Below are 18,869 nucleotides of genomic sequence, written 5' to 3'. Positions count from 1 at the left end.
TTTTGTTTGTTTGTTTGTTCAAAACAATAAATGAATCCAAAATCCAAAGGGCGCTCCAACGTCATCCTTTTTGATGTAGTATCCTTCCGCGTATTCGGCTCAAGGTCAGCGTTACGTCACGCCGATGACGCAAGCACGTTTTTTTTCTCCCTTCGCTTTAAACGGCAGAAGAAATCCGAGGGCGCCGTTACCGACAAGCACCGGCAGGCGGCGACCGAAACAGCGCCTCTCCTCCTCCTCCTCCTCCCGTCGTGTGTCGTGCTTTTACTCCCTCCTTTTCCTCCAAACGCACGAACGCGAGTAACACCGGCAGCTTTAACTATTATCACACTGTCACCGGAGAAGGAACGTCACATGAAGCCATAACAATAACGGGACGAAACGGCAGGATCCGGTATGTAAAGCGACGCTTTTCTTTTATGAAAACGTACTGTATCGTATTAATACTCGCATTTGGAAACCGTTCAAATGGAATATGATTTGGTCGGTCACCGCATTATGATGTCAGCGGTAGAAACAGAAATAACGGTGCAGCCGTTTAAATGATGGGATGCGGCGGAGCGTTTTCCCGTTATGTGGCGAAACGCGATTCCCCATCGCTGCGTGACGAAAAGAAGGCGTTTCGGATCAAACCGGCAAACGGTAACGGTGGGATAAAAACGCGAAGGCTTCTTATTTGACAGCTTCGCTCGTTTTAACGGCCGCGTTGCGCGCGCGAACATCTGTTTCTCATCACACAGCGGCGCGCGTTCGCGTTTTTTTTTTTTGCGCCGTTTGTCCGTTAGTCGGGTTTATTGAGCGGCGGAATCCGGCCCTGAAGGCGTTAAAGACGGCGTTGTGTCTGTACGGATCTGCGGAGGATCACCGGCAGCATCTCGCGGATTTAAAGCGGATCCTCTGCAGCGGAATTATGTCATCAGACACTGTGCGCGGCCTCGTTCACATACTGCAAATATTTCGTCTTTCCTGTTTATTTTGGCTTTTTGTTGCCCCCGGTCGTTAAGTAAGTTCGTCCTCGGACTGAAAGCGAACGACCTTTGCAAGGCTGCGCTACGGAATCGTGATATTTTGGGCACCGAAATACCGTGTAAACGTCGTAATATGTGACCCTTGACCTCAAAATCAGTCAGAAATATCACCGTTTTGGAGACTGATATTTATACATCACCTGAAAGAGGGATGCATTGGCCTTCCGCTGATGCACGGTTTGTTACTGGCCAACATTTGCACGAGAGGCAACTGAAAATCGGAAAAATGGAGAAAATTATCTTTGCCTAAATGAAGTAGGTAGAAATGCATATTGCTAATCAAAAAGTTTTGATATATTCACAGCACGATGTTTACAAAATAGAACAACTTAAATGCTTAATAACCTAATGGTTTTGGCATAATTTTGACCCATATTGTTGGCTATATTGCTGGTTTTGTGCTCCGGGGTCACATTAATATTAATTTCAGTAGCCTACCATTGTGCATTAGCATTATTGCACAGTATTAACATTATTGCACTACACAATGGCATTGACACTGTTTAAAAAAAATGGTAATACCGCGGTGCCTTGTTTGTAGGTTGCTTCATCTGGCTTGAAATCGTTTGCTGTTTCATGCTGACTAATCTTTAGCTTTACGATGTGTGTCTTTCAAACACAATCTGGTCTCAGGTGAACTTTAGTGTAAGTTAGATGTCTGCTGACAGGGCAAAGGTGGGTAATAACTAGTTAGGAAGAGCAGAACACCTTGCAAGTAACACATTCTTGTAAGTTGTTCTTCGGTCAGAGCCGAATGCGTGTCTTCACATACATCTCAGTCATGCAACGTAATTAAAAGACTTCAAGTGTCGTTCGATTTTTGTCGTGCCCAATTCCGTTTAAATGCTAGACCGTGTTCGCGCACGCCTTTTTGAAACTCTTACCGGGTTAACAGTGAGCACCGTGAGAGAGAGAGAGAGTGAAATGGCATACACACACACACACACACACACACACACACACACACACTTGTGAGAGTACCGTCCATCAGTTAACCAGCGAGAGCTAATGCTGAGTGGTTGATATTCATCATTTCTGTGCACATTGATTCACCCTTGATTAAAAAAAAAATATATATATATATATATATATATATATATATATATATATATATATATATATTATACATATTTTACTACACTGTTATCAAATAAGATAATATAAATTTTATACAATTTATTTTGCAAAATTTTAAAATAAATGATATATATATATATATAAATATCATGCATATTTCATTTCATGCATATATATATATATATATATATATATATATATATATATATATATATATATATATATATGAGTTGCACATAATATGCATGAAATACAGTACGGTTTGTACAGAAATATGAAGCAGCACAACTGTTTTCATTAATATGAAATATTTCTTCAGCAGCAAATAATTTTTATTTAACAATAACATCCCAACTAATACTATAATTACCAATATGGTTTCTAGCGTCCCAGTTTTAGTTCTAAATAATATAACTTCTGTAACTCAAACGATTTACAAATCAGTTTGAGCAAACTTTTACAAATGTGACATTAATACGCCTCCAATAACCGACTACAGCCTTTGATGTTTGTCCATTCCCTGCATCTCGGTATCACTGTAACGTTTGCTCACATGGATGCTGATATTTATTCATCTGTGTTTGTTCGTTCTCTCAAACAGCATCTAAACACAGAGCGTGTTTGTCAGATTCGACTGTGTATAATGTGGTGATTATAATCGGGAAGCAGAGACGGATTATTCTGGGTTTGAAACACAATGTAAAACCTCCTGAGATCAGACTGAAACCATGACGACAGGCCCGAGGCACAGAGCAGAAGATGACTGACATAAATACTGTAAATAAATGAGCTGTACAGATGCGTGGAGACTGAGCTGGTACAACATCTGTTATCACGGTCAGACGAGACGGGTGCGGACGGTGCAGCTTAAAGGAATAATTCAGTATTATTCAGCAAGGATGCATTCGACTGATCACGTATCATCATTACAGTTAACTACTAATATAAGAATGATTTCTGAAGGATCGCCAATAATGATGAAAATTCAGCTTTGCATCACAGAAATGAATTACATTTTACAATTCGTTCAAATAAAAAACAGTTGTTTTAAATTGTAATATTATTTCACATTATTACCATACGCATAATTAAATAAATGCAGCCTTGGTGAGCAGTAGACATCTTTTAAAAACATCAAGAATTCGTACTAATCCGAATCTTTTGAACGCTATATTTATGTATATATAATCTGTGAAAATATGAAAAGAGAGATTATACAAAATGCATGTTATTTTTTATTTAGTACTGTGCTGAGTAAGATATTTTACGCAGAAGGTGTTTAAATATAGTCCACGTCCTGCAGGCTCTTTAGTTTTCCTGCATCTTTTGCACATTTGAAGCCTTTCAAGCAGTGACTATGATTTTGAGATCCATCTTTCCACACCGAGGTCAGTTTAGGGACTGACACGCAACTATTAAAAAAGGTTCAAACGTTCACTAATGCTCCAGAAAGAAACGAGATGCATTCTTTTCGGGGGTAAAAACGTTACATTTGAATATATATTGTACTTAACTTGTCTTCCGGAAACATGCAAGTATCTTCTGAAGAGCAGTACTAGATGAAAAAAAAAATTACATTTCAACAAAATCAGAAAACTTTGAACATATTCATCCCGTTCAAAAGTTTTCACCCCCCGGTCTTAATTCCTTTTGTTAACTCATCCAGATGAACACACACAGTATTAACAACCAAGGGTTCCCAAACTTTTGAGGGGGGTTATTTTAAGAAATCTTTGAGAAATATTTTTTCTTGTTTTGTGTAAAATATCTCACTCAGCAAAGTAACATGCATTTTGTATAATCTTATTTCATTAAGATTTTTCACATTTGCACAGATTCTGCAAGGGGTGCGCAAACTTTTGCAACCACTGTAATATATATGTATATTTTATAACCAAATTTTGTTTTTTAAATGTACTTGTTCCTCTTTTTTGGAGCTTTATACTATAAATCAGTAACAACTTCTTCTAAACTCCTATTGAAAGACGTAAAAGATGACTACCCATTTGAGTTTTTTAGTACTTGTTGTTGCTCTACAAACTCTTTAACAGCTTGAAAGCCAGCTGACGATCATAAATGTCCGATTGGAAACATTTTTGGTAACACTTTACTCCGACAGTCCAGTTTAGACATCCTAAACAACTACGTCAACTAGCAGTCATTAGAGCATTAGTAGACTGTCTGCTTTAACACTTTATTTAGACGCGTCCACAACATACTACATACTGACTATCAGAAACACTGCAAGTGTATGTCAACTAACCTACTAACCATAAACCTACCCTAACAGTCTACTGTGAGAGTTAGTAGGCACGTCGACATTAGTTAGTGAATGTCTAAAGTGCACTGTCAGGATGAAGTGTGGGAATGATTTATTGTGAAGTTTTTGGCTCCAGCAGCTGCTCGTGATCTCAGGTCTGCTTCACCTACTTTCCTCTCCTCCTCCTCTCCCTCTATCTTTCCCTCCCTCCATCTTCTCTCTCCTCCCACCCAGCTGTCTCTCATCTTCTCTCTCTTTACACGTTAACTCTCCGCCGAAAACGCAACGCGCTGCATGTGCCTAGACCTCCGTGTTTCCGTTTTTCCTCACAGAAGTAAAATCCAAAACGATTTTTTGGAAATGGCACGATGGTAGCTTTTTTTGTTATCGTTGTTGTTGATGTTTGGGCTTGGTAAGATTTCGTTGATATTTGTATTTCGTTTTTGAAAGAAGTCTCTTCTGACCACCAAGCCAGTGGTATTTTTATTTGATCAATATTAGAATTTAAAATTTGTTTTTGAATATATTTTAAATGCTATTTATTTCTGTGATGTAAAGCTGAAGTTTCAGTATCATTTCTCCAGGCTTCAGTGTCACATGATCCTTCAGAAATCATTCTATTATACTGATTTACAGCTCAATAAACATCTATTATTATCAATGACGAAAGCTGATGTGCTGCTTAATATTTATCAAACATTTTATTTCAATTACTCATTTTCAAATATAACATTCTATTATTTATAGTGCTAAAAAATTAAGTTAGTTTTTTGTGCATAATATATGTGTGTGTACTGTGTATATTTATGTATGTATATATAAATACACACACGCATGTATATATTTCTGAAAAACGTTCTTTTCAATATTTTATATTTGTAATGTAAATGATATAAATATAGACATGTACATACATGTAAATCATTTTGAAATATATACTGTGTGTGTATTTATATAAGTATAGACAGAACATGCACATATTATACAAACAAAAACTTGTTTTGAATGTGATTAGTCGTTTGACAACACTAATTATTAATATTTTGATAGAATTTTTTTTAATATTTTTAGTTTTCAGTTTATTGTTGCATTTTCAGTAGTACTTAAGCTTAAACTTGTTTATTTTAGTTATTTGCAGTTATTGTTTTAAGTTTATTTCTTTATTTAAAATTTTATTTCAGCTTCATTTCAGTTACATAATATATTGAATTAGCTTTTATTATATCTTCCATATTTATATTAATTTTATCGTACGTTTTAGTAATTTGGTGATTATTTTATTATTATGCAACTTAATTTTATTTAGTTCTTCAACTTATTTTTGTAAATGTTTTTTCAGTTAAAGATCGATCTTATGTTCATATTTCGTGTTATTAAAATTTTAAGAAAACATTCAGAAACCATCTAATATGCAGATTTTCTGTTTAATAAACATTTCTAAAATGAAAACAATGTTGAATACAACGCGAAAGCCATAAAACACTCTTTCTGCATTAAAATGTCAAAAGAAATGATTTGAAATAGAAATGATTTTTAACATTATATATGTCTTTACAGTCACTTTTCAGTTTAATGCTCTTTAAAGTATTGTAAGTGAAGTATTATTAAGTGATGAATGTCTCACTACTGACACAGGTACATGTGTATGAATATATTAGTGTTGCATGTTCATTAGTCACAGCGTATTACATTCACACACACACACACACACACACAAACCACAGGCCTTTTTTCAAATCTCTGGCTCTCTTCCTTACCATTTTCAAAGCCATTTTCAGTCCGTTTCCATGGAAACTATCTGACCGGTGTTGTGTAGAAATAGTTTTGAGGAGCCTGAAGATCAGAGTGGTGTTTGGAGGCTAGATATTTAACATCTAATATCTGTTTAATTGAGTGCTTCATCGTTGGTTTGAAAGTGTAAGAAAGTATTTTCTGCTGCTCATTGGCATTATTTGCTCCTCAGCGTGAAGGCTGTGCTTCCAGTAGTAGCAGGATAACCGGGTCAGTTACGCTGTTTGAGACTGATTTGAGTCAGGCATCTGCTCTCCAATCTTGTCTATTTGTCACAAGACCAAAGCACTGCACAAAAACACCATTCTCAGCTTCTTCTGTTCCTCTCTGGGCTGAAACTGAAAGCTGAACAGTCAGGAAGCTCTCGGGGGCAACTTTCATCTCGCTTTTTCTTTGACAGACTTTTAAGTAGCGTTCTTTCTTTTTTCTCATGCTGTCCTAAAACATATACTTAATGAAAGTTGATGACAGGCATGAAGAGTATACTAAGAGTATACTTATTGACATCTAATATTTTTATTAGTTTTTTATATTTCTGTTTAGCTTTATTTCAAGTCATATTAGTAATTATTTTACTATTAAAGTCATTAATTTAGTAATTTTAGTACATATTTATTTGCCAAACCAACATTTTTAAAAGCTTAAAATTTCGACTTAAATATTTTTATTTTATTACAGATTTTTAAATATAGTATTATTAATTTTCATTTAGTTTTTCTAAAAAAAACTTTATTTTTTATTTACAGTCATTTTGGTATTTAAGCTTAAACATCTTTATTTCAGCAACATTTCAATTATCTAAATATATATGAGCATAAAACCAATAGCCAACATTACATTGTACTGTATATGTCAAAATTATACATTTTAATTTATGCCAAAAATCATTAGGATATTAAGTAAAGATCATGTTTCATAAAAATATTTAGTCAATTTCCTACCGTAAATACATTAAAACTTCATTTTGATTAGATAAGAGCTTCGTTTGAACCACTTTAAAGGTGATTTTCTCAATATTTAGATAATTTTTGTGCCCTCAGATTCCAGATAATCAATAGAAAGCTTATTTATTCAGCTTTCAGATGACCTCAATTTCTGAAAAATCGACACTTACTATTGGTTTTGTGGTCGAGAGTCTCATATATTTTATTTTTGCTTTATTTCAATTGCTTGAAATAATTCATAAACGTTTCAGCTTCGGTTGAAATGCAGATAGAAATGTCGGAGGTGATTTAGAGATCATTCGACTGAGACTTTGGCAAATCTTTGGCAATTACGCAGTTTTTTTTCTCAGGAGAAACACCTGAGCAGGAGATATCTCCAAAAGTAAAAAGTAGTCCAAAAAGAAAAGTTTTGGTAGTATTTTCGTTGTTGCTTGACCTTCATGAGCCTGAGAGACCTCACGAGAGACGTTCATTGATAGCAGTAACGCTGTGCCAGTCAAAACAGACCTGATCTTCTCTGGGACAAAGAGAGAGATGCTGAGAGGATGGAAAAACAAAAGGACCAGAGGGTTTCGGTTATTGCTGATCTCTCGAAAACGTTCACTCTCTCTGAGTAAAGAAAAAGAGGAAACCAGGCTGTGAAAAAATGCAGAATTGAAGGTAGAAGAGTCCAGTCCAGTCAGCAGAAATCAGGAGGAAGAGAGGGAGGGGACGGAGTGAGAGAAGCGCTCTGATTGGCCGGACGGAGGGGAGGAACGAGGGAGAAAGAAAGACTGTCTTCAAGTCGTTCAAATTCCACATATGATTAGCAGGAAACACACACAAACAGCTTATCATGAAGATTACACGAGCATCAAAGCGGCTGACGTGAATACAGAGAACGTGGAGATTGTGGCATAATTCTTTTCACTTTAATTCTATGCATTAGGGACATTTTCCACAATCCTTCAGTGATGCTGGAAACAGTTAGATTTTGAAGTGAGCGCTTTCCATCAGGACCAGTGTCAATAAAACATAATTTTATTTATCACTTTAACATATGTTTGTGGAACATATACTGTATATATTACTTATAAAGGCATGTATATATTTAGGACAAATATGTTATATTTACATTTTCATCAAATATATATATATATATATATATATATATATATATATATATATATATATATATAGCATTAATACTCTATATTAATATACTGTTTATAATGATTATTACTGTATTTACTTATTTATCTTAAACATTATTATTTTGTTATTATTTTAATAATAATCATTCAGCTTATTTCAGTTAATTTTGTTACATTAGTTTCTAATAACCAACATGAATACCATTTTTTCTGGTCTTATTGTGGACGATATGTGCAGTTTACTGCAAATAAAACAAATGTTGGTCTTCCAGATTTTCTCTGAAAGGCCTATTATTTTTTTATAACGTCTCTTTTCTCACTGCACCCTTAATTCTCAGTGGATGAACTCAAGTCTTGCCCTGCATTTTATTTTGTTGAGCATTCAGTTTCAATCAGAAATTTCACATAAGTAAGATACTTTCAAACACAGTTTCAAGAGTTTAAAACAGAGCTGACACCAGCCAGACTTGTGTGTGTGTGTGTGTGTGTGTGATGAATCAGACAGTGTGAGTCCAGGGAACTATTTTAAACTTCCTGTACAAATGGCAAAATGTGATGGAAAAAGACATGGAGAGATGAGGTGAGAGGAACAGACGGAGAAGAGCGAGTCCAGTGTGAGGAATCTGACACCTGTATCACAAACACACTAATATCCTCTCAATCTGTGTGTGTGTGTATCTTTCAGAGATCTACCAGAGGAAGCTGACTCGACTGAAATCTAAAAACACTGCCACAAAGTGCACTTTGACGCCTTAAAAACACACTGAAGAAGTACAGGGAGCCAGATAGATGGCTGACAAACAGATCAGGTGAGTTTGAACTGACTCGTCGTTGACCTCTCTTGACCCCTAAATGACGGTCGTCGTCAAACGTGTGTGTCCATGCTTTGCTGCAGTTTGCCTGCCAAGCTAATAAACGGCGGAGTGGCGGGACTGATCGGTGTTACCTGCGTGTTTCCCATCGATCTGGCCAAAACCCGCCTTCAGAACCAGCAGAATGGATCGCGCCTCTATACCAGCATGTGAGCGCTCAATCATAGAGAACGTTCAGTTCATTGCATTGGCTCGTGCTTGACGTGTGTGCTGTGCTCTGCAGGTCAGACTGCCTTATTAAGACCATCCGGTCAGAAGGATACTTCGGCATGTACAGAGGTATGTTCGTGTGGTTAATTGTCAACGGAGAGCTGATTTGTGAATGATGTCATTGAGTAAGTATGTTTGTCTTTCTCTCTTTCTCTCAGGTGCGGCAGTGAACTTGACTCTCGTCACTCCTGAAAAAGCCATCAAGCTGGCGGCAAATGATTTCTTCAGATTTCACCTCTCTAAGGACGGGTAAGACATAAACGCACACAGTGAACGTGCAAATCATTATAAACATGGTGACTAGGTGTTTGAGCTGACTGAGCCCATTCACACACAGCTTGGGTTCATTCCCGGCCTTTGACATGTCAACAAAAATGTTTCATTTGAAGGTTTTAATCCATGTAAATATGATATATATATATATATATATATATATATATATATATATATATATATATATATATATATATATATATATATATATACACTGTATATAAAATATTTTTTTACATTTTTATTATTTTTATACAACAAATAATACAAATATATATATATATATATATATATATTTAAAAATATATATATATATATATATATATATATATATATATATATATATATATTGCATAAATTAGGCATTATAATTAAATATGATATGATGTACAATAATATAAAATATAAAATTGTATTACTTTATATATTGTAATTTATATATATATATATATAACAAAATATTATCTTTTGATTTATTAATGTTTATTATTAATGATTAATTTAAGTATATAAATTACAATATATAAAGTATTAAAATATAATATTATATATTATTGTACATCATATCATATATATATATATATATATATATATATATATATATATATATATATATATATATATATATAAACATATTGATTTATTTCATACAGACATACATCCACAAACACACACACACAGCTCACTATTTCTCTCTTCTTTATGGTATCATTATGATATTTAACCAACACCACAATATACATCAAAACACCATGGTTTTACCACCTGACACAGCCACCGACATACCGACACTGTCAAACATCTCAATCAATTCAGCACGCAGTCTTACGTTACCTGACCTACATTAATATTAAATAAGAGTGGAAGCACACAGATAATACCCACAATGCCCTGCTCTGTCACGTCTCCGTGGCGACTGAAAACAGCACCGGTGAATTATTGACCGCTCAGTCCGAGTGTGAATTATTAACAACCCTCGGTGTGTGTGCTGATAATGAGAGCGGCTTCGTCTCTGTCGTCCCCTCAGGCAGAAACTCACTCTACTGCGAGAGATGCTGGCCGGCTGCGGGGCGGGAACGTGTCAGGTGAGTGCGTGCAAACACACACACACACACACACACACACACACACACACACACACAGCCACCATTAATATATTATTTTCTTCAAGTCTGCACACAGATGATTCAGCAGCATTCGCATCATTGTGTTTGTAATGGCCTACGAGACAAAACACAGATGCATTAAGGGTACAAACCCGCTCCCGTTACACATTTCCATTAGACACGCGTCAGCTCATCTGCCCCCAACAGCCTTTGTTGAACACGTCACCTGAAGCAGCTGCTCATTCACAACCAGCTCTGTGCCTTTCCCTGACGTTTGGTTCCTTAATGTGTGTATTTTTCCACAGTGTGAGACTAAAGTATCCCTTCTATATTGAAATGATCTGCAGAAACGGCCACGGGCTCCTCAGATTAGTGAGACGAGTTTCTATTCACATATTTGCGAGGATATTTTGGGATGTTGCGTTACAAAAATGATATGAAACGATGTCCAAAATGTGCACAAAAACTTGATCGAGGCAGTTTTATTTATTCGTGTTTGGAATTAGCTTTTCTTTTTCCCACAAAACTCTTTAAAAGCTCCCTTTTATTCACAGTTTATACTTTAGACATCAGAAAACGTCTGGAGATTACAGTTTTTGGAGTAATACTGGAAATCTGATCTATCAGAATTAAATAAAATTGGAGCTAGAACCGATCCTTGAGGAACACCGGTGCCACGTTTAACTACTTGGGACACAGTTCTACATCCTGGTCTTTCAAGAATATATTTTAACATCCAAAGTACAATTAGCTGAGGCAACATTATGTAGTGGTATTTGATATTCATGAATAAATCCGTTTTATTTTAATGTCTGGAGTCGCACATCAACTACATGTTGTGCTTCACTGTTGACTGCTTTAACTAATAGACTTAAACGCATCGTAGTGATCCGGTCATGTGACATCTCAGAGGTGATCAGCTTCCTGTCAGCATGTGGGATTAAATGATGGGATTACAACGGGCTCTGGGTGAAGACTGACATGCTGTTTCCAACCAGCGATATCTCACTCCAGTAATCCCATCAGCCAGTGCCGAGGACCTCCTGTCCACCCACAAACCCCTTCAGATTTAATTAAATGTTTAATTGGGTCTCCAATGACAGAGGCGCTAGCGCACGTAAACACGTCCCCCGTGTCGCTAGTGCTGCTGATGTTACGCTAATCTACACTTCGTGCAGATATATGAACGCCGTTCGGCTTCCTTAACTGATATGTCACATTATGGCGTTAAAAAGCGAATATATGTCTGAACTTTAGCATGTAGGAGGATACGCTAATTATACGTCTTTGTTTGTGTTCCTTTTTTGAGATAGTAATAGCATAAAAGTACAGGCTTTCAGACGAGGCTCATTTAAGGCAAGCTAAAGGAGAGGCGTTAACATCAGTGTAGAATTACTAATCTTTACTACGGGTAAAGTAGCCAGCTTTAGGTGTCAAACTGTGACTTTTAGCTCCTCGTGTTTGATTTAAATACGTGTGTGGCCCTTTAAACGAGCTTGTTCTGGCTTTCATTGGTTGTGGGGTTTCCTCTTATCTTGTTTGCGTTGTGTTGCAGGTCATCGTTACCACACCAATGGAGATGCTGAAGATTCAGCTTCAAGACGCCGGAAGAATCGGTAAGAATTTAGACAAAAAAAAATAGAGGAAGGAATGAAGAGAGGAAGGTAAAGTGAGAAATCAAGACAGAGCTGAGAAGGGAGACTAAGCGCTGCCACCTTGTGGCCATATCTATAAATGCTAGTGTTAGATTTGACATCATTTTGACATTTTGAGCAGAACACTGGCTTTTTATTTGTGTTCTGGTAAATTAATACTTTAGTGTTCTTTTAGTGAAGTACTGGGAAGGTTAATTGTGTCTGTTTTATAAAAACCTATTGCAATAATACATTAATATATTATTCAGTATGGCTGAATATAATTTATTCAGTGTATTAAATATATCAGTTTTTTTGAATATATATTTTTATAATTTTCTAAAATACTAATTTTTTCTGCATACATTTTTAAATAATTTATATATATATATATATATATATATATATATATATATATATATATATATATATAGTATTTTTTTTTACTTTTTTAAAGTACTGCATTACTGTAAATATTACATATAGCACACATTTTAATTTCTTTCCTATTTATAAATACTGTAAATAAATGTTTTCCCATTCTTTTCCATTCAATTTTATTTAATCAATATTTTTTCTATTTCTTAAACGTTAATATTTTAAACATTGTTAATGGTACTGATATTTTTGAAATACAGATTATTTATTTAGTATATTATTTCAGTATATTTGTTTAATTTGTAATTTGTTTTATGTTTTTAAATAAATATAGATTTCTTTCTTAATTTTTCTTCTTGTTTTTTTAAATAATATTTAAAACAGTGAATGTTATTTATTCAGTATTTTAACTATTTATTATTTTCATTGTAAATTAGATTTTTATGTATATATATATATATATATAATTTTTTTATTATTATTATTATTTATTTATTTATTTTTTATTATTATTTATTTTTTTAATACTAAATATTAAGATAAAATGTTTTAGTTTGGCTAACTAGAAGTTCTGGGTTACACAGACAAACCTCAACACATTATAGACAGTCAATGACTTTGAAATTCCTTGATATATTTCCCACACTGTATGTAAGGACTTGTTTATGCAGGATATTGTAATGTGTGTGTGTGTGTGTTTGGGTGCGCAGCGGCCCAGAGGAAGCTCATGCCTCAGACCGTGACCCCCGGGGGCCCTGTGGAGGTTTCCCCCACAGCTATGCAACTCACCAGACAGTTACTGAAGGAAAAGGGCATCGCGGGTCTGTACAAGGGCCTGGGAGCCACGCTGCTCAGGTTAGACAACAAACACGCAAACACATATCACACAATCAGTCTTCAGACCGCAGACTATCTCAGCTCTGTGTTTCCCTCCCTTCAGGGATGTCCCGTTTTCTATTATTTATTTCCCTCTGTTTGCTAATCTGAACAATCTGGGGAAGAGAGGAGCCGACGGCCCCGCTCCCTTCTACGTGTCCTTCGTTTCGGGCTGCGTTGCGGGCAGCACAGCCGCCGTCGCCGTCAACCCTGTAGATGGTGAGCTTTATCCTGATGTTCTGAAAACCGGCGCTCTGTTACGACTACGTAGGAAACAGTTTAAAGCATCCTAGAAATAATTGTGCTACAAATGCTGTACCACAAATTTTGCCTTGGCCTAATTTTGCGCTGAGCTCAGAGGAAAAATATGCAAAAGAGCAAGGGCAAGAGAGATGACAAATACATTTCAGTCAGTGCTGAAAATATGATTACAAATAGTTATAATCTAATTCAATTAATATTAAATGTAAATGTAATGTAATTAAACATTTTCTACATTATTTTATAAATGTAAAAAAAAGTATTAAGTATTAAATAGTACTTTTTCTGTTTTTAATAATATAATACTATTTTACTTTAATACTATTTTATATTAAATATTAAACGTTTTATATTAGTTTTGTCGATTTTTATTACTGAATATTACTGATTTTTTCGTGCGTTTTCAGTTTTAAAATAGTGAATATTAAATATTGCATAGTTTTGTCTTTTTAAAAAATTATTAATGAAACATGAAATATTTTTCATATTTAATAGTTTTGTCTACTTTTCTTATTGAATATTAAAGGCATTTCAGTATGTGTTTCGTTTCTATTTTTAGGTTGCTGAATATTAAATAGGACATATTTTTTTAATATTTGTTTCAGTTTTTAAAATACTGAAAATTAAGTATTGCATGTGTTTTTAAATGTTATATATATATATATATATATATATATATATATATATATATATATATATATATATATATACTATTAACTACGACTTTTCCTGCCTCTTATTAATAGTTAATAGTAAAGTAATAGTTAGTAAGTATTATTACTGTTATTAAGCTATTATTAAATGCTTAATTAGCACTAATAAATGACTAATATTCTAATAATATGCATGCTATTAAGCAAATAAAGTGTTACTGAATAAAGTTTTTTTTCCTTCTGAATTTTTAAATACTTTTTACTTTTTATGACTGAATATTAAATACTATACATTAGTGTTTGTTTTGTTCATTATTTATTTACATATTTTTAGTATATATTTTTATATAAAAATACAGTATAGTATAAAATATAATATAATTTTTCATTTCAATGCTGATATGAATGAAATAATATTTTTGTAAAAAAAATTCAAATTTTGATGTTCGCAAATGTAAAAAAAAAGTTAGTTGCTGCTTGCTTCGAATGTTACAAGCCAGTCACGCTTCATCTCTGTCAGTATGCTAAGTAAGCAGTATGCAGTGAAGCAGCTCTCTAGCTTTTGGGACGGAGCCTATATGTGAGCAAAAGTGTTGTGCAATGCAAAAAGCAACATCTGTGCGGTTTCGTAACTGACCGTTGAACCGTGTGTGTGTGTGTGTGTGTGTTTCAGTGATAAAGACCAGGCTACAGTCACTGACACGAGGGAGTGAAGAAGACACTTACAGCGGGGTGACCGACTGCATCAGGTGATTTGTTTTTTATTGGCCAGGGGGGTCATCAGATGACCTCATTTAAAGGGCCCCTATTATGCCATTTTTGATTTTTTAAAGTCTCCTACAATAAGTTTACATGCATGAACGTTGAAAAAAAAAATGTATGCGGTTAATATCACCTCATTTTCAAGCGATTCTCAAACGATTCGTTCGAAGCAGTTCTAATTCTCTCTAAACCCCTCCCTCCCGTGAGTCCATACTCTGCTCTGATTGGTCAGACGGCCCATTCCGTTTTGATTGGTCTACAGCGCACAGCAGTTACGTGTTTGTGGGCGGAGTCATGTTATAGAGTCGACAGATAACTTTATTTATCGTATAAATTTGCAGATCGTTTATAGTCACGTACGCCTTCATTACACGCTGCGTGAAAAGTGATATTGGAAATGGCATAAAAGGAGCACTTTAACTAATAACGTTGATTCGGAAACCTTCTTTTTCACGAATTTTCTATTTGATCGCAGGAAAATTTTACGCAACGAAGGTCCCGGTGCGTTCCTGAAGGGGGCGTACTGCCGAGCTCTCGTCATCGCGCCGCTCTTCGGCATCGCTCAGGTGGTTTACTTCCTCGGCGTGGGCGAATTCATCTTGAGCTACCTGCCCAAACGAAACGACTAACCCGCCCCGTCCCGTCACGCACTGCACCCCTCGCGAAGGATCAAAGAGTAACGTGGACCAGTCTGACTGATTTTAATCGTTTGTTGTCGTGCCGTTTTCGTTCAAAGCGCCGTGTATTTTTATCCGAATGTGGTGGTTTTAATACTGAGCGTAAAAGTGAGATTGTGTTTGCCAAGCTGCCTGTTTTTTTGTTTTTTTTGGTCTCGTCCGGTCTCACACTGAGACGAAACGATGTTCTTTAACGAGCGTTTAATCGTTGAGCCGTCGTCCGATCACTGATATTTAAAAGCGTGAAATCATCGCTTGAGCTCTTGTTAATCACGTACTGAAATATCAACCCAACACGAAGCTCTTTCTAGTTGTTAATTTCCTGGAACAAGAAGACATGTCGCGTTGATTAGTTTGCCCTTTATATTAGCCGTTTCCGTCTTTCTTACCATCAACTTAGCAATGACCCCGAGGAAAAGCGGATAGGCTAAAGCCCCAAGTGTGACGTGAGAGCAGCATATCTTTGTGCCCCATCAAAGCTTATATTTCAAAATGACACGTCGGCTCCGGAGGTTAATTCAATTTAATTTCTCAGAAAAGCTGAGAGGGACATATCTGTGAACGGAGAATGTGAATTAGACTTGAAGGCGTCTCTCAAATCGCCTGCATTGAAATGTAAATGCGTCCGGACGGGGGGACGAAGCGGCCATTAAAACTTCTGGAAAGTTCTCAAACTTTTAGTGGATAGTCATTATAGATCATGAGATTCGTTATGCATGGCCACAGCACAAAGAAAATTAATGTCAATGATTTTTATTTTTGCCGTTTATGGCTTGAACGGCAGAATTCGCATTAAATATGGTCTTAAACCTCATTTAAACCACATTTGTAGGTGGTTCGAAGCTTATTTAATTTCGGGTATGGCAAGTCGTTTTTTTCCAAAGTACAAAGTGCGGAAATGTTGATAGCACAAGCAGTTTTTATCAGTGCTCTTATTGCTTACTAAAATTTAAAAAATGTAACTATTAAAAGCATTTTTGTTATAAAGCTGAAATAAAAATATCGGAGAAATTTTACTAAATAAAAATTAGAAATGTTTGGAATTCTTAAAAAAGTGACTGTAGCGTATAGTAAAATTAATTAACTAAAATCTAAGTGGAAAAATCTAGCAATTTTAAAAATAAAAGTTAATTAAGAACATTGATAGAATCTCTAATAGTGTATAAATTAATGCGACTTATTGTATCCAAAATGAACGTTTTTTTGTTTACATAATGTTTAGTAGCTTTTATTTTGTATGCGTTTACGTGTCGGACAGCGCTAATGTAAGTAAAATGAAAATAAGAAATGTTGCTTTGGGAACTAACTGAAATACGTAGTATAATGACTAACTGGAATAAAAATAAACGAAAGCTTTCGGATTATTAAAAAAACAAGAAAACAACCCTAACGTTCAAATAAATCGGAAATGAATCCGTTTAAACTTAAAGCTAATTTATGATATCAATAAACACTATATTAGTATAAAAATAAGACTAAAATAACACCGGTTCTCGCTGGGCAGACGTCGTGTGACCTAATTAATATTCATGAGCAAAGCTAATGCGTTTTATATTGTGTCCCACCTACTGCAAACCCACTTTAGCTACATATTTACTGAAAAAAAAAAAAACCTATAATATTATGAAAACCTTCGCAACCCATAATGCAGTATCTAGGTTCATATCTGCAGGCTGAGATCTAAAAAAGAATACTAATATACTAAATCAACAACAACAACGCCAAAGTAATGCGCATATCGATTGTAACCTCGCGAACCTCGATGGGCGGGGCTAATAATCATGACTATTAATGCACGCACGTTGTTTTGCGTCAGCGGGAGATTTTATTAGTCATTCCAAGAAGCCGAAAAGCACAGACTTTGGATGGAAGTCCTATTTATTGATAATCCCGAAGATGTAGACGTAAACACACTCATAGTATATATATCTCACTATATATTTGTATGGATAGTTTTATCGTTGTCTGATTGTTCGTGCGATCATTGTTGTGTACTGTACATATGCAGATGATGTTATGAAGCGACTGCGTTTTTGGTTTTGTATGCGACGGCTTATTTGCACACCTCCTCGTTCCTTCTCTTTATGTTTTTGGCGTCTGAAGGAGTGAATACGGAGCCGTAATGAATCAGTGTTGGACTCGTGAGCTTGTTGTTCACGCTAGGGTGCACTACCAAACCAAGCGAACAAACCCCAGCGCTTTCGGTTCTCTTTTTACTCGACGCCGTTTGCTTTTATTTCTCGCGGACGCGTTCGGATCGATCCGAGGCCTCGTCGGGGGCCGCCTACGTGTGCAATCAAGAGCGGAAATATGGCTCAGTTTCATGCTGCCAAATGATTCCTGACCAAACACTTCTGACTCCTTTTCCCCGTACACTGGTGAACGTACTCTGCCGTTCAAAAGATTGGGGTGACTGAGATTTTCTTGGATGCTTTTATTCAGCAAGGATGCGTTAAATTGATCGAAAGTCGCAGTATAGACATTTATAATGTTACAAAAGGTTTCTGTTTCCAATAAATGCTGCTCTTGTGGAATTACAAAGAATACTGAATCAAAGAAGAGAAGAATCTTTAAAAAAAATCTATTGTGTATTAAAAAAAAATTGTAATTAGCTTATTTTTTTATTTATATATATATATATATATATATATATATATATATACAATAAAATACATTTTTATAAATATATATATACAATAAAATAAAACAAATTTTTATAAATTATATATATATATATATATATATATATATATATATATATATATATATATAAAAAATACATTTTTATAAATATATATATATATACAATAAAATAAAACAAATTTTTTATAAATTATATATATATATATATATATATATATATATATATATATATATACACACAATAAAATAAATGCTATAAATATTAATATTCTTTTACACTTTCAAAGAATT

The 18,869-nt window shown here is 34.9% G+C and overlaps 1 protein-coding gene across 1 annotated transcript; it reads left to right on the top strand.

Moving 5' to 3' along the window:
* The first annotated feature begins 236 nt into the window (after positions 1-236).
* Positions 237-18,597, top strand: slc25a22a (solute carrier family 25 member 22a). Its single transcript, XM_043227912.1, has 11 exons — positions 237-394; positions 8,919-9,042; positions 9,129-9,254; positions 9,329-9,384; positions 9,474-9,564; positions 10,616-10,673; positions 12,250-12,310; positions 13,417-13,561; positions 13,647-13,801; positions 15,170-15,245; positions 15,734-18,597. Exons 2-11 carry the CDS (start codon positions 9,023-9,025, stop codon positions 15,885-15,887), a joined length of 942 nt encoding a protein of 313 aa, XP_043083847.1. The 5' UTR covers positions 237-394; positions 8,919-9,022; the 3' UTR covers positions 15,888-18,597.
* The last annotated feature ends 272 nt before the right edge of the window (positions 18,598-18,869 follow it).

The sequence above is a fragment of the Puntigrus tetrazona genome, chromosome 25, assembly GCF_018831695.1.
Source record: "Puntigrus tetrazona isolate hp1 chromosome 25, ASM1883169v1, whole genome shotgun sequence".
Classification (NCBI taxonomy): domain Eukaryota; kingdom Metazoa; phylum Chordata; class Actinopteri; order Cypriniformes; family Cyprinidae; genus Puntigrus; species Puntigrus tetrazona.
Note: the sequence above shows the minus strand (reverse complement) of the source record. Positions and strands in the feature narration are given on the sequence as shown.